Source organism: Oncorhynchus nerka, linkage group LG25 (genome assembly GCF_034236695.1).
Source record: "Oncorhynchus nerka isolate Pitt River linkage group LG25, Oner_Uvic_2.0, whole genome shotgun sequence".
NCBI classification, from domain to species: domain Eukaryota; kingdom Metazoa; phylum Chordata; class Actinopteri; order Salmoniformes; family Salmonidae; genus Oncorhynchus; species Oncorhynchus nerka.
Genome location: NC_088420.1, coordinates 701152 through 722506, shown reverse-complemented (window position 1 = coordinate 722506; position 21355 = coordinate 701152). Strand labels below are relative to the sequence as shown.

At 46.7% G+C, this 21355-nt stretch overlaps 1 protein-coding gene across 1 annotated transcript in view; it reads left to right on the top strand.

Moving 5' to 3' along the window:
• Positions 1-21355, top strand: part of LOC115124083 (actin remodeling regulator NHS-like) — a 102465-nt gene that overhangs the window by 40972 nt on the left and 40138 nt on the right. The window contains 3 exon segments of the mRNA XM_065009457.1: positions 1943-2079; positions 9842-9886; positions 10231-10299. Of these exon segments, the coding sequence (XP_064865529.1) occupies positions 1943-2079; positions 9842-9886; positions 10231-10299 (251 nt within the window).

Sequence of the window (21355 nt, the reverse complement as noted above, 5' to 3'; positions counted from 1 at the left end):
ATAGTACAGTAGTATGGTGACAGTATATATAGTAGTATGGTGACAGTAGATATAGTACAGTAGTATGGTGACAGATATAGTACAGTAGTATGGTGACAGGTATAGTAGTATGGTGACAGTAGATATAGTACAGTAGTATGGTGACAGGTACAGTAGTATGGTGACAGGTATAGTAGTATGATGACAGGTATAGTAGTATGGTGACAGTATATATAGTAGTATGGTGACAGTAGATATAGTACAGTAGTATGGTGACAGTTGTAGTACAGTAGTATGGTGACAGTATATATAGTAGTATGGTGACAGTAGATATAGTACAGTAGTATGGTGACAGTAGATATAGTATAGTAGTATGGTGACAGTAGATATAGTACAGTAGTATGGTGACAGTAGATATAGTACAGTAGTATGGTGACAGTTGTAGTACAGTAGTATGGCGACAGTATTATGGTGACAGGTATAGTAGTGTGGTGACAGTATATATAGTACAGTAGTATGGTGACAGATATAGTACAGTAGTGTGGTGACAGATATAGTATAGTAGTATGGTGACAGTAGATATAGTACAGTAGCATGGTGATAGCAGATATAGTGCAGTAGTATGGTGACAGTAGATATAGTACAGTAGCATGGTGATAGTAGATATAGTACAGTAGCATGGTGACAGTAGATATAGTACAGTAGTATGGTGACAGATATAGTATAGTAGTATGGTGACAGTAGATATAGTATAGTAGTATGGTGACAGTAGATATAGTACAGTAGCATGGTGACAGTAGATATAGTACAGTAGCATGGTGACAGTAGATATAGTACAGTAGCATGGTGACAGTAGATATAGTACAGTAGTATGGTGACAGTAGATATAGTACAGTAGTATGGTGACAGTATATATAGTAGTATGGTGACAGTAGATATAGTACAGTAGTATGGTGACAGTAGATATAGTATAGTAGTATGGTGACAGTATATATAGTAGTATGGTGACAGTAGATATAGTACAGTAGTATGGTGACAGATGTAGTACAGTAGTATGGCGACAGTATTATGGTGACAGGTATAGTAGTGTGGTGACAGTATATATAGTACAGTAGTATGGTGACAGTAGATATAGTACAGTAGTATGGTGACAGTATAGTACAGTAGATATAGTACAGTAGATATAGTACAGTAGTATGGTGACAGTAGATATAGTACAGTAGTATGGTGGCAGTAGATATAGTACAGTAGTATGGTGACAGTAGATATAGTAGTATGGTGACAGTAGATATAGTATAGTAGTATGGTGACAGTAGATATAGTACAGTAGCATGGTGACAGTAGATATAGTACAGTAGATATACTATAGTTATAGTACAGGAGATATAGTAGATATAGTACAGTAGATATACTGTAGTTATAGTACAGTAGATATAGTATAGTAGATATAGTATAGTAGATAGTATATATAGAATAGTGCAGTTGATATAGTAGATATAGTACAGTAGGTATGGTGACAGATATAGTACAGTAGATGTGCTACAGTAGATGTACTATAGTTATAGTACAGTAGATATAGTATATATAGAATAGTACAGTAGATATAGTACAGTAGATGTACTATAGTTATAGTACAGTAGATGTACTATAGTTATAGTACAGTAGATATAGTACAGTAGATAGTATATATAGAATAGTACAGTAGATATAGTACAGTTATAGTACAGTAGATATAGTACAATATATATAGTACAGTAGGTATGGTGACAGATATACTACAGTAGATATAGTGCTATTTTACTTACACATGAAGGTACCTATAATAATTTCTGATGGGAAAAAAACAAATGGGGAAAAAATGGGTGGATATAGCATTTTGGAAATTCTCTCCACGTGTTTACCTGTTTTCATTTTGTGTGCGTGTGTGTGTGTGTGTGTGTGTGTGTGTGTGTGTGTGTGTCAGTTTACCAGCTGAGCCAGCAAGCGAGCAGCAGAAGACGCAAAGTGACCATCGCTGTCTCTGTGGCACCCCCTATGCCCACGTACCCCTCACCACACTCTGCCAGGAGGAGACCGCAGAGGGGCTGGAGCCTGACTGCGGTAACACAACTTCCACTCATATCAACTACCAACTTATGGATAACAGACATATACTTACAGACCGTATCTATGATAACAGACATCTACTTACAGACCATATCTATGATAACAGACATCTACTTACAGACCATATCTATGATAACAGACATATACTTACAGACCATATCTATGATAACAGACATATACTTAGACCATATCTATGATAACGGACATATACTTAGACCATATCTATGATAACAGACATATACTTACAGACCGTATCTATGATAACGGACATATACTTACAGACCGTATCTATGATAACGGACATCTACTTACAGACCGTATCTATGATAACAGACATCTACTTACAGACCATATCTATGATAACAGACATATACTTACAGACCATATCTATGATAACAGACATATACTTACAGACCATATCTATGATAACAGACATATACTTAGACCATATCTATGATAACGGACATATACTTAGACCATATCTATGATAACGGACATATACTTACAGACCGTATCTATGATAACGGACATATACTTACAGACCGTATCTATGATAACGGACATATACTTACAGACCGTATCTATGATAACAGACATACTTAGACCGTATCTATGATAACAGACCTATACTTACAGACCGTATCTATGATAACGGACATATACTTACAGACCATATCTATGATAACAGACATACTTAGACCGTATCTATGATAACGGACATACTTAGACCGTATCTATGATAACAGACATATACTTACAGACCATATCTATGATAACGGACATATACTTAGACCATATCTATGATAACAGACATATACTTACAGACCGTATCTATGATAACAGACATACTTAGACCGTATCTATGATAACAGACATCTACTTACAGACCGTATCTATGATAACAGACATGCTTAGACCGTATCTATGATAACGGACATACTTAGACCATATCTATGATAACGGACATATACTTACAGACCATATCTATGATAACGGACATATACTTACAGACCATATCTATGATAACGCCTCTATGTGCCACATCATTTTGAGTCATCTGTTTCCTATTCTGATGATCAGGTTCCATCCTCACAGGGACTGCTGTCAAATCAAATTGTATTTGTCATAATGTGCCAAATGCTAAATTTCACCATACAGTGAAATACCTACTTATAAGCCCATAACCAACAATGAAGGTGTTTGTGTGTGTGCACATTGTACCCCCTTTTTCTCCCAAAATGTTTGATCACGTCTCATTGCTGCAACTCCCCAACGGGCTCAGGAGAGGCAAAGGTGGAGTCATTCCTTCCTCCTGGGCCAATTATGGGACTCCCTGGGAACAGCCTGGGAATGAACCCGGGTCTGTAGTAACATTATATTGTGCTGAGATGCAGTGCCTTAGACCTCTGAGCCACTTGGGAGGCCGCTGAGATGCAGTGCCTTAGACCTCTGAGCCGCAGTGCCTTAGACCTCTGAGCCACTTGGGAGGCCGCTGAGATGCAGTGCCTTAGACCTCTGAGCCACTTGGGAGGCCGCTGAGATGCAGTGCCTTAGACCTCTGAGCCGCAGTGCCTTAGACCTCTGAGCCGCAGTGCCTTAGACCTCTGAGCCGCAGTGCCTTAGACCTCTGAGCCACTTGGGAGGCCGCTGAGATGCAGTTCTAGGAAAAATAAGAGTTAAGAAAATAGGTACTTTTTTAAAATATATACGTTTTATGTAGTAACACAATAAAAGTAATAACAACGCTATATACAGGGGGTGTCGGTACCCAGTCAATGTGCAGGTCAGTCAATGTGCAGGTCAGTCAATGTGCAGGTCAGTCAATGTGCAGGTCAGTCAATGTGCAGGTCAGTCAATGTGCAGGAGTACAGGTCAGTCAATGTGCAGGGGTACAGGTCAGTCAATGTGCAGGGGTACAGGTCAGTCAATGTGCAGGGGTACAGGTCAGTCAATGTGCAGGTCAGTCAATGTGCAGGGGTGCAGGTCAGTCAATGTGCAGGAGTACAGGTCAGTCAATGTGCAGGTCAGTCAATGTACAGGTCAGTCAATGTGCAGGGGTACAGGTCAGTCAATGTGCAGGTCAGTCAATGTACAGGTCAGTCAATGTGCAGGGGTACAGGTCACAGGTCAGTCAATGTGCAGGGGTACAGGTCAGTCAATGTGCAGGAGTACAGGTCAATCAATGTGCAGGAGTACAGGTCAGTCAATGTGCAGGTCAGTCAATGTGCAGGTCAGTCAATGTACAGGTCAGTCAATGTGCAGGGGTACAGGTCAGTCAATGTGCAGGTCAGTCAATGTACAGGTCAGTCAATGTGCAGGGGTACAGGTCAGTCAATGTGCAGGTCAGTCAATGTGCAGGGGTACAGGTCAGTCAATGTGCAGGGGTACAGGTCAGTCAATGTGCAGGAGTACAGGTCAATCAATGTGCAGGGGTACAGGTGAGTCAATGTGCAGGTCAGTCAAGGTAATATGTACGTCACTTGAAGTTCTCTCCTTTCTTTGGTTCTCCATCGACGTGTCTGTGGTAAGAACCTGTCAGTCCTGGTGTCTGTGGTAAGAACCTGTCAGTCCTGGTGTCTGTGGTAAGAACCTGTCAGTCCTGGTGTCTGTGGTAAGAACCTGTCAGTCCTGGTGTCTGTGGTAAGAACCTGTCAGTCCTGGTGTCTGTGGTAAGAACCTGTCCTGGTGTCTGTGGTAAGAACCTTGACAGTCCTGGTGTCTGTGGTAAGAACCTGTCAGTCCTGGTGTCTGTGGTAAGAACCTGCCAGTCCTGGTGTCTGTGGTAAGAACCTGCCAGTCCTGGTGTCTGTGGTAAGAACCTGCCAGTCCTGGTGTCTGTGGTAAGAACCTGCCAGTCCTGGTGTCTGTGGTAAGAACCTGCCAGTCCTGGTGTCTGTGGTAAGAACCTGCCAGTCCTGGTGTCTGTGGTAAGAACCTGCCAGTCCTGGTGTCTGTGGTAAGAACCTGTCAGTCCTGGTGTCTGTGGTAAGAACCTGTCAGTCCTGGTGTCTGTGGTAAGAACCGGTCAGTCCTGGTGTCTGTGGTAAGAACCTGCCAGTCCTGGTGTCTGTGGTAAGAACCTGCCAGTCCTGGTGTCTGTGGTAAGAACCTGCCAGTCCTGGTGTCTGTGGTAAGAACCTGCCAGTCCTGGTGTCTGTGGTAAGAACCTGCCAGTCCTGGTGTCTGTGGTAAGAACCTGTCAGTCCTGGTGTCTGTGGTAAGAACCTGTCAGTCCTGGTGTCTGTGGTAAGAACCTGCCAGTCCTGGTGTCTGTGGTAAGAACCTGCCAGTCCTGGTGTCTGTGGTAAGAACCTGCCAGTCTTGGTGTCTGGGTATTACTTAAGTATTCACACCCTTTACTCAGTACTATGTTGAAGCACCTTTGGCAGCGATGACAGCCTCAAGTCTTTTTGGGTCTGACTCTACAGGCTTGGCACACCTGTAGATCCTCTCAAGCTCTGTCAGGTTGGATGGAGAGCATCGTTGCACAGCTACTTTCAGGTCTCTCCAGAGATGTTCGATCAGGTTCAAGTCAGGCTTTGGCTGGGTGTTACGCACGCCTCTAGGAAGAGGGAACGCAACACCCTGCTACAACTCAACTCCCCGTGGAGTGAAAGTGGTATGGGACTGTAGGTGTGAGTAAGGATGACAAAAGGCAGAGAATTTACCGTTTACTAGGAATTTATTCCGTTACACGGTAATATGGGGAAAAGGGGCTGGACGGAACCAAAGCAAAGAAAGTACATTTCAAAGCCCCCTCTCCTACCTTACCTGCCTACCCACTACTTACCTCACCTACCCTCTCCTATCTAACCTGCCTAACCACTACTCACCTCACCTACCCTCTCCTACCTTACCTGCCTACCCACTACTTAGCTAACCTACCCTCTCCTATCTAACCTGCCTAACCACTACTCACCTCACCTACCCTCTCCTACCTAACCTGCCTACCCACTACTTACCTAACCTACCCTCTCCTACCTTACCTGCCTACCCACTACTTACCTAATTTAGCACCACCTGGTACCCTAACCAAAATACAGGGGGTGGTCCACCCAGGTCTTACCTAGTGTGCCTAGACAGTGAATACCTATACCTTGCCTAAGCCCCCTAGGTCTCCTCCCTGGGAACAAATTAAACAATATGCCCCTCTTGCGGTGCCTGCCTACCCACTTCCCCCTTACCTAATTTAACACCACTTCTCTGGTACCCTAACAAAATACTAGGGTGCCTAAGCACTCCTAGGTGCCTTCCCCTTCTCTCCCCCTGGGACAAATTAAACAATCACCCAGGTGCTTACCTAGTCTGCCTAGAACAAATGAAACACGGGTATAAGCACTCCCTAGGTGCCTTCCCCTTCTCTCTCCCCTGGGAACAAATTAAACAATATGCCCGCGGGCCTCTTGCCTAAGCACTCCCTAGGTGCCTTCCCCTTCTCTCCCCCCTGGGAACAAATTAAACAATATGCCCGCGGGCCTCTTGCCTAAGCACTCCCTAGGTGCCTTCCCCTTCTCCCCCTGGGAACAAATTAAACAATATGCCCGCGGGCCTCTTGCCTAAGCACTCCCTAGGTGCCTTCCCCTTCTCTCCCCTGGGAACAAATTAAACAATATGCCCGCGGGCCTCTTGCCTAAGCACTCCCTAGGTGCCTTCCCCTTCTCTCCCCCTGGGAACAAATTAAACAATATTATTAACAATTTGACAAACAGAGAAACACAGGACATCAAATAGGCTCTGACTGAGCAACAAACTCACACAGAACATACCAAAGCTGCTCCCATCTACAACTAACATAGTACATACCAACTGCCTGAGAAACAACCAACATATGCTATAACCATCCTCCATATGCCATAACCATCCTCCATATGCCATAACCAGCCTCCATATGCTATAACCAGCCTCCATATGCTATAACCAGCCTCCATATGCTATAACCAGCCTCCATATGCTATAACCATCCTCCATATGCTATAACCATCCTCCATATGCCATAACCAGCCTCCATATGCTATAACCAGCCTCCATATGCTATAACCAGCCTCCATAGCAGCCTCCATATGCTATAACCATCCTCCATATGCTATAACCATCCTCCATACATCTTTCTGCAATGACCTCCCAGCAGTGATCCCTCTCCTGAACAACAGAACACTGGCTTTTATAACTGGAGAAGGAGTCTAATGGGATACAGCTGGAACTTGACGAGTGGGCAGGGTCAGCTCCAATTAGCTGTGGAGTCGACCAATCAGCTGCTTGGGGGATGTCAGGAAGCCATCTCCTGAAACACACACTCAAATACACAAACTGGGGAACGTAACACTGGGCCACTCAAGGACATTCAATTACTTGTCCCGAAGCCACTCCTGTGTTGTCTTGGCTGTGTACTTAGGATTGTTGTCCTGTTGGAAGGTATACCTTCACCCCAGTCTGAGGTCCTGAGTGCTCTGGAACCAAGTTATAAAAATAAAATAAAAATCAAGGATCTCTGTACTTTTCTCCATTCGTCTTTGCCTCGATCCTGACTAGTCTCCCAGTCCCTGCCGCTGAAAAACAGCATGATGCTGCCACCACCATGCTTCACTGTAGGGATGGTGCTAGCTTTCCTCCAGACGTGATGCTGCCACCATGCTTCACTGTAGGGATGGTGCTAGCTTTCCTCCAGACGTGACGCTGCCACCACCATGCTTCACTGTAAGGATGGTGCTAGCTTTCCTCCAGACGTGATGCTGCCACCACCATGCTTCACCGTAGGGATGGTGCTAGCTTTCCTCCAGACGTGATGCTGCCACCACCATGCTTCACTGTAGGGATGGTGCTAGCTTTCCTCCAGACGTGATGCTTGGCTTTCAGGCCAAAGAGTTCAATCTTGGTTTCATCAGACCAGAGAATCTTGTTTGTCATGGTCTGAGAGTCCTTTAGGTGCCTTTTGTCAAACTCCAAGCGGACTGTCATGTGCCTTTTACTGAGGAGTGACTTCCGTCTGACCGCTCTACCATAAAGGCCTGATTGGTGGAGTGCTGCAGAGATGTTTTTTCTTCGGGAAGGTTCTCCCATCTCCACAGGAGAACTCTGGAGCTCAGTCAAGAGTTACCATCAAGTTCTTCACCTCCTTGACCAAGGCCCTTCTCCCCGGATTGCTCAATTTGGCCGGGCGGCCAGCTCTAGGAAGAGTCTCGGTGGTGGAGGCCACTGTGCTCTTGGGGACCTTTTTTTATTTATTTTATTTCACCTTTATTTAACCAGGTAGGCTAGTTGAGAACACCTTTATTTAACCAGGTCGGCTAGTTGAGAACACCTTTATTTAACCAGGTAGGCTAGTTGAGAACAAGTTCTCATTTACAACTGCGACCTGGCCAAGATAAAGCATAGCAGTGTGAACAGACAACACAGAGTTACACATGGAGTAAACAATTAACAAGTCAATAACACAGTAGAAAAAAAGGGGGGTCTATATACATTGTGTGCAAAAGGCATGAGGAGGTAGGCGAATAATTACAATTTTGCAGATTAACACTGGAGTGATAAATGATCAGATGGTCATGTACAGGTATTGGTGTGCAAAAGAGCAGAAAAGTAAATAATTAAAAACAGTATGGGGATGAGGTAGGTAAAAATGGGTGGGCTAAGGTTAGTGGCGAGGGTCGCCACTCAAGGGACACTAAGGAGGTGGACTAAGACAATTATGGAGTGGGGTCCACGTCCAGCGCCAGAGCCGCCACCGCGGACAGATGCCCACCCAGACCCTCCCCTATAGGTTTAGGTGGTGCGTTCGGAGTCCGCACCTTGGGGGGGGTTCTGTCACGTTCTGACCATCGTTCGTATGTGTTTTCCTTGTTTTAGTGTTGGTCAGGACGTGAGCTGGGTGGGCATACTATGTTGTGTGTCTGGTTTGTATATTTCTATGTTTGGCCTGATATGGTTCTCAATCAGAGGCAGGTGTTTGTCATTGTCTCTGATTGGGAACCATATTTAGGTAGCCTGTTTTGTGGGTGATTGTTCCTGTCTCTGTTTTGCACCAGATAGGACTGTTTTAGGTTTCACTGTGTGTTGGTGGGTGATTGTTCCTGTCTCTGTGTTTGCACCAGATGGGACTGTTTTAGGTTTTCTCACGTTTGTTGTTTTGTTAGTTATCTCATGTGTAGTTTCTTTATAAATTAAAGAAAATGAATAACCACCACGCTGCATTTTGGTGCGCCTCTACTTCACCTAAAGAAAACCCTTACAGACATGATGCACCTGAGCTCCATTTCGAGTCTCATAGCAAAGGGTCTGAATAATAATAATAAATAAATAAATAATAAATAAGGGATCTGTTTTTTATTTTAAATAAATTTGCCAACATTTCAAAAAAATGTATTTTTGCATTGTCATAATGGAGGAGTGGCTTCGGGACAAGTAATTGAATGTCCTTGAGTGGCCCAGTGTTACGTTCCCCAGTTTCTGTGTTGTAGTTAGATTGAGGGAAATGTTTGATTTAATCCATTTTAACAAAACGTCAAAATCTTCCGACTGCACTGTACATATGCGTTCCACTTTCATCAAGAAAATATATGTTTAACAAAACACAAAAAAAGGTTGTGAATCAGTTTCATTTTTCCTTTCCAGATGCAGTGGTCAGCAGCATGTGTGAAGTCCCAATGTATACTATTTCATCCTGAAATGCAGCCTTTCTTTGTTCAGTTCTGTTGAGTGGATGCATGTGAATGACAACATATGAATGTATGTCTGTGCCATGCATGTTTCTCCTCTCCAGCGGCAGGGGAAACCATACCACGATCAGCAGCTAGAACAGACCAAGGTAACAGGAAAGACCGGTTACTCATTTGTTCCAAGGGTTTGAACTCTGCATCCTGTTCAGTTGCTCCTCAGTCATTCATGGGTCTGGGAAATGTCACAATCCTTCATCCTGCAGTTGATCAGAGGTTCTGGGTACCTGGGCGGTTCTGTAATGTAACTGGTTTATTTAGCTCTCTTTCAGGACATAAACACCTGGTGACTGTCTCACCCTCTGTCTACATATCCGCTCCTCTCCTTCCTGAGATTTCCTTTGTCCCCAGTGGTTCAATAACCCTTAAAGTGTCTGAGTCTGAATCCATTTATATTTCTTCATCATTCATTCATTTTGTCATCCTCATGTTGTAGTTTGACAGCCCCGCCCCCCGCTCCTCCTCCCTCACCGAATGTTGCCACTTCTCTCCCTGGAGCAGAAAGGTATTGGTCCATGTCTCCTCTCTCCTCTCCTGGCTCTTCCTCTCTTCTCTGTGCCTGTTGTGATGTTCTAACTCTAGAATGCTTCTCAAACATTCTTTCAACATTCCTTTTCTATACTGTTTGTTTCCTCCGACTCTAACCTGGTCAGAATCATAAACTGCCGTCTGTAAAAAATCAATCTCTGCTGAGTAATCCTTCTCTTTTACACAGTTGGACCAATTTAATGTTCACAAAGCATATTGTTTTCCTAGTTCCTGTAGAGTCAGATACAGGTTGTAGAATAATAGTCATTTGACATCTGAGCTGCAGTATGTTTGGAATGTGTGTGTCGCATACGAGGGTTCCAACCTGTTAAGAGTCCCAGCAGCCTGGGGTTACATAATGACTGGGTTCCATAATGACTGCGTTCTCCCTGTGATTACCCATCATGCCTCAGTACTGCGGTTACCCAGAAACCCCCCCCCCACCAAAGGGTACCAAAGAAAACAAAACTTTTTGTCTGCCTGTCTCTCGCTGTCTCCCGCTCTCTCTGTCTCGCTGTGTCTCACTCGCTCTCTCTCTGTCTCGCTGTGTCTCACTCGCTCTCTCTCTGTCTCGCTGTGTCTCTCTGTCCTTATTGTTGTAAAAAACAAATCCACTGTAAATGTTCTCTTAGATTTGTTTTCCTATTTGGGGAATGTTTCCAAGGAGACAGTTCCTTTTGTGGCATTTTGTTGCCTCTTAAATCTGCTGGGAACTGACACCCAGAGGAGAGAGCTGCTTTAACTTGGACATGGGGGTAGTGGAGGGTAAGAATGAGAGGAGGGTAGAGGAGGATGGGAACCAGTTGAACCCATGTGGACCTCTCTGTTAGGACCTGAAGGTAAGCGCTCTTTAACCAGATTAATTCATTCAGAATGTGTTTCTTTCAGCTTGGATGCCAGAAGAAAAGGGTTTGTTTTCAGCATTGCCAAGCTCCACGGAGAGAAGCAAAGAAAACATTTCTGACGTTTAGTTTAGTTACCATATTGAAGTTTGGGGAAGCAGAAAGTCAGAGAGTAGTCTGACCCAGAGAGTAGTCTGACCCAGAGAGTAGTCTGACCCAGAGAGTAGTCTGACCCAGAGAGTAGTCTGACCCAGTGTTTTTGGTCCAGCCCCAAACCTTTTGATGGTAAACATTTTTTATTCATTTACAAAAATGTAAAGTCTATTTTGAGTTTCCATAACCACACTATGCACTATTTTAAAACAAATGTTTTACTGACACATTTGTATGACTAAAATAAACAATCCAATAAACCGTGCTAGGCAGTAGCAGGCACACTGCAAAATGCCCCTGGAGTGACATGGTACCTGATGTGATTGGAGGAGACGTTGTGGACCTCTCACGTCCCAGAAAGCTTTTGACTGAAGCGCCTCTCTTCTGACATCAGCACGGTGCCCCCTATGGACGGAAGCTGGACTACAAAGCTTCCTATGGACGGAAGCTGGACTACAAAGCTTCCTATGGACGGAAGCTGAACTACAAAGCTTCCTATGGACGGAAGCTGAACTACAAAGCTTCCTCTGAACTACAAAGCTTCCTATGGACTACAAAGCTTCCTATGGACTACAAAGCTTCCTATGGATGGAAGCTGGACTACAAAGCTTCCTATGGACGGAAGCTGAACTACAAAGCTTCCTCTGAACTACAAAGCTTCCTATGGACTACAAAGCTTCCTATGGACTACAAAGCTTCCTATGGACGGAAGCTGGACTACAAAGCTTCCTATGGACGGAAGCTGGACTACAAAGCTTCCTATGGACGGAAGCTGGACTACAAAGCTTCCTATGGACGGAAGCTGGACTACAAAGCTTCCTATGGACGGAAGCTGGACTACAAAGCTTCCTATGGACGGAAGCTGGACTACAAAGCTTCCTATGGACGGAAGCTGGACTACAAAGCTTCCTATGGACGGAAGCTGGACTACAAAGCTTCCTATGGACGGAAGCTGGACTACAAAGCTTCCTATGGACGGAAGCTGGACTACAAAGCTTCCTATGGACGGAAGCTGGACTACAAAGCTTCCTATGGACGGAAGCTGGACTACAAAGCTTCCTATGGACGGAAGCTGGACTACAAAGCTTCCTATGGACGGAAGCTGGACTACAAAGCTTCCTATGGACGGAAGCTGGACTACAAAGCTTCCTATGGACTACAAAGCTTCCTATGGACGGAAGCTGAACTACAAAGCTTCCTATGGACTACAAAGCTTCCTATGGACGGAAGCTGAACTACAAAGCTTCCTATGGACGGAAGCTGAACTACAAAGCTTCCTATGGACGGAAGCTGAACTTTTCAACAACTTGATATTTAACCCGTTTAAAATGGGCAGTGTTGAGGTGGTAGAACTGACTAAATGAATTGAGTCATAGAGGTCTTATAACCCGTTCTACAGGTAAATATGCTTGGCTGTTATTTTCATAGGCTATGCAACTATTTGTCATTAAAAAAAAAGTAGGGAGTAGGGAGTTCTATTGTTGTTGCATTGTCAAGATGTTAATCTGCCAGTCAGCATTTCATTGCACTGTGTACATGACAAATTAACAAACTAGAACTTAGAAGGGAAGGTGAGGGCAGCCAGAAAGAGGGGAAAAGAATAGTATGGAGAGGGGAGGAGAGTGGTATAGTATGGAGAGGGGAGGAGAGTGGTATAGTATGGAGAGGGGAGGAGAGTGGTATAGTATGGAGAGGGGAGGAGAGTGGTATAGTATGGAGAGGGGAGGAGAGTGGTATAGTATGGAGAGGGGGGAGGAGAGTGGTATAGTATGGAGAGGGGAGAGAGTGGTATAGTATGGAGAGGGGGAGGAGAGTGGTATAGTATGGAGAGGGGGAGGAGAGTGGTATAGTATGGAGAGGGGGAGGAGAGTGGTATAGTATGGAGAGGGGAGGAGAGTGGTATAGTATGGAGAGGGGGAGGAGAGTGGTATAGTATGGAGAGGGGGAGGAGAGTGGTATAGTATGGAGAGGGGGAGGAGAGTGGTATAGTACGGAGAGGGGGGAGAGAGTGGTATAGTATGGAGGGAGGAGGAGAGTGGTATAGTATGGAGAGGGGGGAGGAGAGTGGTATAGTATGGAGAGGGGGAGAGGTATAGTAGTGGTATAGTGGTATGGAGAGGGGGAGGAGAGTGGTATAGTATGGAGAGGGGGAGGAGAGTGGTATAGTATGGAGAGGGGTATAGTATGGAGAGTGGTATAGTATGGAGAGGGGGAGGAGAGTGGTATAGTATGGAGAGGGGGAGAGAGTGGTATAGTAGGAGGAGAGGGGAGGAGAGTGGTATAGTATGGAGAGGGGGAGGAGAGTGGTATAGTATGGAGAGGGAGGAGAGTGGTATAGTATGGAGAGGGGAGGAGAGTGGTATAGTATGGAGGGGGAGGAGAGTGGTATAGTATGGAGAGGGGTATGGAGGAGAGTGGTATAGTATGGAGAGGGGGAGAGAGTGGTATAGTATGGAGAGGGGGAGAGAGTGGTATAGTAGGGGAGAGGGGGAGGATAGATGGAGAGTGGTATAGTATGGAGAGGGGGAGGAGAGTGGTATAGTATGGAGAGGGGAGGAGAGTGGTATAGTATGGAGAGGGGGAGGAGAGTGGTATAGTATGGAGAGGGGAGGAGAGTGGTATAGTATGGAGAGGGGGGAGGAGAGTGGTATAGTACGGAGAGGGGAGGGGTGGTATAGAGTGGTATAGTACGGAGGGGGAGGAGAGTGGTATAGTACGGAGAGGGGGAGGAGAGTGGTATAGTACGGAGAGGGGGAGGAGAGTGGTATAGTACGGAGAGGGGAGGAGGAGTGGTATAGTATGGAGAGGGGGAGGAGAGTGGTATAGTATGGAGAGGGGGGAGGAGAGTGGTATAGTATGGAGAGGGGAGGAGAGTGGTATAGTATGGAGAGGGGGAGGAGAGTGGTATAGTATGGAGAGGGGAGGAGAGTGGTATAGTACGGAGAGGGGGGAGAGTGGTATAGTATGGAGAGGGGAGGAGAGTGGTATAGTATGGAGAGGGGAGGAGAGTGGTATAGTATGGAGAGGGGGAGGAGAGTGGTATAGTATGGAGAGGGGAGGAGGAGAGTGGTATAGTATGGAGAGGGGGAGGAGTGGTATAGTATGGAGAGGGGGAGGAGAGAGTGGTATAGTATGGAGAGGGGGAGGAGAGTGGTATAGTATGGAGAGGGGGAGGATAGTATGTGGTATAGTATGGAGAGGGGGAGGAGAGTGGTATAGTATGGAGAGGGGAGGAGAGTGGTATAGTATGGAGAGGGGAGGAGAGTGGTATAGTATGGAGAGGGGGAGGAGAGTGGTATAGTATGGAGAGGGGGAGGAGAGTGGTATAGTATGGAGAGGGGGAGGAGAGTGGTATAGTATGGAGAGGGGAGGAGTGGTATAGTATGGAGAGGGGGAGGAGAGTGGTATAGTATGGAGAGGGGAGGAGAGTGGTATAGTATGGAGAGGGGGAGGAGAGTGGTATAGTATGGATAGTATGGAGGGAGGAGAGTGGTATAGTATGGAGAGGGGGAGGAGAGTGGTATAGTATGGAGAGGGGGGAGGAGAGTGGTATAGTATGGAGAGGGGGAGGAGAGTGGTATAGTATGGAGAGGGGAGAAGTGGTATAGTATGGAGGGGGGAGAGAGTGGTATAGTATGGAGAGGGGAGGAGAGTGGTATAGTATGGAGGGGGGAGGAGAGTGGTATAGTATGGAGAGGGGAGAGTGGTATAGTATGGAGAAGGAGGGGTATAGTATGGAGAGTGGTATAGTATGGAGAGGGGGAGGAGAGTGGTATAGTATGGAGAGGGGAGGAGAGTGGTATAGTATGGAGAGGGGGAGGAGAAGTGGTATAGTATGGAGAGGGGGAGGAGAGTGGTATAGTATGGAGAGGGGAGGGAGAGTGGTATAGTATGGAGAGGGGAGGAGGAGAGTGGTATAGTATGGAGAGGGGAGGAGAGTGGTATAGTATGGAGAGGAGGGGTATAGTATGGAGAGGGGAGAGTGGTATAGTATGGAGAGGGGGGAGGAGAGTGGTATAGTATGGAGAGGGGGGAGGGAGTGGTATAGTATGGAGAGGGGAGAGGAGAGTGGTATAGTATGGAGAGGGGGAGGAGTGGTATAGTATGGAGAGGGGAGGTGGTATAGTATGGAGAGGGGGGAGAGAGTGGTATAGTACGGAGAGGGGGGAGGAGAGTGGTATAGTACGGAGAGGGAGGAGAGTGGTATAGTATGGAGAGGGGGATGGAGAGTGGTATAGTATGGAGAGGGGAGGAGAGTGGTATAGTATGGAGAGGGGGTGGTATAGTATGGAGAGGAGTGGAGAGTGGTATAGTACGGAGAGGGGGAGGAGAGTGGTATAGTATGGAGGGGGAGAGAGTGGTATAGTATGGAGGGAGGGGGGAGGAGAGAGTGGTATAGTACGGAGAGGGGAGGAGAGTGGTATAGTACGGAGAGGGGGGAGGGAGAGTGGTATAGTATGGAGAGGGGGAGGAGAGTGGTATAGTATGGAGAGGGGGAGGAGAGTGGTATAGTATGGAGAGGGGGGAGGAGAGTGGTATAGTATGGAGAGGGAGGAGAGTGGTATAGTATGGAGAGGGGAGGATAGTATGGAGAGGGGTATAGTATGGAGAGGGAGGGGAGGAGAGTGGTATAGTATGGAGAGGGGGAGGAGAGTGGTATAGTATGGAGAGGGGGAGGAGAGTGGTATAGTATGGAGAGGGGGAGGAGAGTGGTATAGTATGGAGAGTGGTATAGTATGGAGGGGAGGAGAGTGGTATAGTATGGAGAGGGGAGGAGAGTGGTATAGTATGGAGAGGGGAGGAGAGTGGTATAGTATGGAGAGGGGGAGGAGAGTGGTATAGTATGGAGAGGGGGAGGAGAGTGGTATAGTATGGAGAGGGGGAGGAGAGTGGTATAGTATGGAGAGGGGGAGGAGAGTGGTATAGTATGGAGAGAGGGGAGGAGAGTGGTATAGTATGGAGAGGGGAGGAGAGTGGTATAGTATGGAGAGGGGGAGGAGAGTGGTATAGTATGGAGAGGGGGAGGAGAGTGGTATAGTATGGAGAGGGGGAGGAGAGTGGTATAGTATGGAGAGGGGGAGGAGAGTGGTATAGTATGGAGAGGGGGGAGAGATAGGAGTGGTATAGTATGGAGAGGGGGGAGGAGAGTGGTATAGTATGGAGGGGGAGGAGAGTGGTATAGTATGGAGAGGGGGAGGAGAGTGGTATAGTATGGAGAGGGGGAGGAGAGTGGTATAGTATGGAGAGGGGGGAGGAGAGTGGTATAGTATGGAGTAGGGGAGAGGAGAGTGGTATAGTATGGAGAGGGGGAGGAGAGTGGTATAGTATGGAGAGGGGGAGGAGAGTGGTATAGTATGGAGAGGGGGAGGAGAGTGGTATAGTATGGAGAGGGAGGAGAGTGGTATAGTATGGAGAGGGGAGGAGAGTGGTATAGTATGGAGAGGGGGAGGAGAGTGGTATAGTTTGGAGAGGGGGAGGAGAGTGGTATAGTATGGAGGGGGAGGAGAGTGGTATAGTATGGAGAGGGGGAGGAGAGTGGTATGGAGAGGGAGAGTGGTATAGTACGGAGAGGGAGGAGAGTGGTATAGTACGGAGAGGGGGAGGAGAGTGGTATAGTACGGAGAGGGAGAGGAGAGTGGTATAGTACGGAGAGGGGGAGGAGAGTGGTATAGTACGGAGAGGGGGAGGAGAGTGGTATAGTACGGAGAGGGGGAGGAGAGTGGTATAGTAGGAAGGGAGGAGAGTGGAGGGGGGAGGAGAGTGGTATAGTATGGAGAGTGGTATAGTATGGAGAGGAGGAGGAGAGTGGTATAGCATGGGAGGGGGAGGAGAGTGGTATAGTATGGAGAGGGGAGGAGAGTGGTATAGTATAGAGAGGGGGAGGAGAGTGGTATAGTACGGAGAGGGGGAGGAGAGTGGTATAGTACGGAGAGGGGAGGAGAGTGGTATAGTACGGAGAGGGGAGGAGAGTGGTATAGTACGGAGAGGGGGAGGAGAGTGGTATAGTACGGAGAGGGGAGGAGAGTGGTATAGTATGGAGAGAGGGAGGAGAGTGGTATAGTATGGAGAGGGGGGAGGAGAGTGGTATAGTACGGAGAGGGGGAGGAGAGTGGTATAGTACGGAGAGGGGGAGGAGAGTGGTATAGTACGGAGAGGGGAGGAGAGTGGTATAGTACGGAGAGGGGGAGGAGAGTGGTATAGTATGGAGAGGGGGAGGAGAGTGGTATAGTATGGAGAGGGGGAGGAGAGTGGTATAGTATGGAGAGGAGTGGTATAGTATGGAGAGGGGAGGAGAGTGGTATAGTACGGAGAGGGGGGAGGAGAGTGGTATAGTACGGAGAGGGGGAGGAGAGTGGTATAGTACGGAGAGGGGAGGAGAGTGGTATAGTACGGAGAGGGGGGAGGAGAGTGGTATAGTACGGAGAGGGGGAGGAGAGTGGTATAGTATGGAGAGGGGGGAGAGTGATAGTACGGAGGGGGGAGGAGTGTTAGTATGGAGAGGGGGGGAGGAGAGTGGTATAGTACGGAGAGGGAGGAGAGTGGTATAGTATGGAGAGGGAGGAGAGTGGTATAGTACGGAGAGGGGGAGGAGAGTGGTATAGTACGGAGAGGGGGAGGAGAGTGGTATAGTATGGAGAGGGGTATAGTATGGAGGAGGAGAGTGGTATAGTATGGAGAGGGGGAGGAGAGTGGTATAGTATGGAGGGGAGGAGAGTGGTATAGTATGGAGGGGAGGAGAGTGGTATAGTATGGAGAGGGGGAGGAGAGTGGTATAGTATGGAGGGGAGGAGAGTGGTATAGTATGGAGAGGGGGAGGAGAGTGGTATAGTATGGAGAGGGGGGAGGAGAGTGGTATAGTATGGAGGGAGTGGTATAATATGGAGAGTGGTATAGTATGGAGGGGGAGGAGAGTGGTATAGTATGGAGAGGGGGAGGGAGAGTGGTATAGTATGGAGAGGGGGGAGGAGAGTGGTATAGTATGGAGGGGGAGGAGAGTGGTATAGTATGGAGAGGGGGAGGAGAGTGGTATAGTATGGAGAGGGGGAGGAGAGTGGTATAGTATGGAGGGGGGAGGAGAGTGGTATAGTATGGAGGGGGAGGAGAGTGGTATAGTACGGAGGGGGAGGAGAGTGGTATAGTATGGAGAGGGGGAGGAGAGTGGTATAGTATGGAGAGAGGGGAGGAGGGAGCGGTATAGTATGGAGAGGGGAGGAGAGTGGTATAGTATGGAGAGGGGGGAGGAGAGTGGTATAGTATGGAGAGGGGGAGGAGAGTGGTATAGTATGGAGAGGGGAGGGAGAGTGGTATAGTATGGAGAGAGGGAGGAGAGTGGTATAGTATGGAGAGGGGGAGGAGAGTGGTATAGTATGGAGAGAGGGAGGAGAGTGGTATAGTATGGAGAGAGAGGGTATAATATGGAGAGTGGTATAGTATGGAGAGGGGGAGGAGAGTGGTATAGTATGGAGAGAGGGGAGGAGAGCGGTATAGTATGGAGAGGGGAGGAGAGTGGTATAGTACGGAGAGGGGGAGGAGAGTGGTATAGTATGGAGAGGGGGAGGAGAGTGGTATAGTATGGAGAGGGGGAGGAGAGTGGTATAGTATGGAGGGGGGAGGAGAGTGGTATAGTATGGAGGGGAGGAGAGTGGTATAGTATGGAGAGGGGAGGAGAGTGGTATAGTATGGAGGGGGAGGAGAGTGGTATAGTATGGAGAGGGGGAGGAGAGTGGTATAGTATGGAGAGGGAGGAGGAGAGTGGTATAGTACGGAGAGGGGAGGAGAGTGGTATAGTACGGAGAGGGGAGGAGAGTGGTATAGTACGGAGAGGGGGAGGAGAGTGGTATAGTATGGAGAGGGGGAGGAGAGTGGTATAGTATGGAGAGGGGGGAGGAGAGTGGTATAGTATGGAGAGGGGGAGGAGAGTGGTATAGTATGGAGAGGGGGAGGAGAGTGGTATAGTATGGAGAGGGGGAGGAGAGTGGTATAGTATGGAGAGGGGGGAGGAGAGTGGTATAGTATGGAGAGGGGGGAGGAGAGTGGTATAGTATGGAGTAGGGAGCGGCACGTTACGGGGAGTGGAGCAGAGCGGGACGGAGTAGGGAGTAGTGGTACCAATTGGATGTCTCCATCCGCAACATTTGAAGCTAGCTGTGGCGTGACCTTACAACACGTTCTTAACTCTGTTCCACTATTACATGATCACATATAAACATGTATGTCTGGGATTCCTCTGGTGACCCACCTACCCTCAGCACTACTCATTCATGTCTCCTCTCTCTCTTCGACCATGGTACTGTACTTGTACTTCAAATCAAAATAAAATTGTATTTGTCGCATACACATTTAGCAGATGTTATCGCGGGTGAGGCAAAATGCGCCAGTCATTTTAAAACTTTTTTTCTTTCTCATTATGGGGTATTGTGTGTGGATTGTTGAGAATTAAAAATAAAAATAAAGAATTTGAATAATGCTGTAACGTAACAAAATGTGGAAAAAGTCTAGGTCTGAATACTTTCCGAGTGCACTGTATATACAGTACCAATCAAACATTTGGACACCTGTTTATTTAAGTGTATATATATTACATTTTACATTTAAGTCATTTAGCAGACGCTCTTATCCAGAGCGACTTACAAATTGGTGCTTTCACCTTATGACATCCAGTGGAACAGCCACTTTACAATAGTGCATCTAGGTCTTTTAAGGGGGGAGAAGGATTACTTTATCCTATCCTAGGTATTCCTTAAAGAGGTGGGGTTTCAGGTGTCTCCGGAAGGTGGTGATTGTACTTCCTCGTTTGGACACCTGTTTATTTAAGTGTATATATATTGTAGAATACAAAACTGAAATAACACATAGTAACCAAAAAATGGTTAAAGAAATCAAAATATATTTCAGATTGAAGAATCTACAAAGTTTGCCCTTTGCCTTGATGACAGTTTTGCATAGGCTTGGCATTCTCTCAACCAGCTTCACCTGGAATGCTTTTCCAACAATCTTGAAGTAGTTCCCACATATGCTAAGCACTTGTTGGCTGCTTTTCCTTCACTCTGCGGTCCAACTCATACAAACCATCTCATTTGGGTTGAGGTCAGGTGATTGGGGAGACCAGGTCATCTGATGCAGCACTCCATCACTCTCCTTCTTGGTCAAATAGCCCTTACACAGCCTGGAGGTATGTTGGGGTCATTGTCCTGTTGAAAAAAATAGAAAGTTCCTCTAAGCGCAAACCAGATGGGATGGAGTATCGCTGCAGAATGATGTGGAAGCAATGCTGGTTAAGTGTGCCTTGAATTCTAAATAAATCACAGCAAAGCACCATCACGCCACCTCCTCCATGCTTCACGGTGGGAACTACACATGCGGAGATCATCCATTCAGCTACTCTGCTTCTCACAAAGACATGGCGGTTGGAACCAAACATCTCACATTTGGACTCATCAGACCAAAGGACAGATTTCCACCGGTCTAATGTCCATTGCTCGTGTTTCTTGGCCCAAGCAAGTCTCTTCTTCTTATTGGTGTCCTTTAGTAGTGGTTTCTTTGCAGCAATTCGACCATGAAGGCCTGATTTCATTCTCTGAACAGTTGTTGAGATGGGTCTGTTACTTGAACTCTGTGAAGCATTTATTTGGGCTGCAGTTCCTGAGGCTGGTAACTCTAATGAAATAATCCTCTGCAGCAGAGGTAACTCTGGGTCTTCATTTCCTGTGGTGGTCCTCATGAGAGCGAGTTTCATCCTTGAGCTTGATGGTTTTTGTGACTGCACTTGAAGAAATGTTCAAAGTTCTTTTACATTTTCCAGATTGACTGACCTTCATGTCTTAAAGTGATGATGGACTGTTGTTTCTCTTTTGCTTATTTGAGCTGTTCTTGCCATAATATGAACTTGGTCTTTTCCCAAATAGGTCTATCTCTGTATACCACCCCTAACTTGCCATACCACCCCTACCTTTGTCACAACACAACTGAATGCATTAAAAGGAGAGAAATTCCACAAATATACACTTAACAAAGCACACCTGTTTATTGAAATGCATT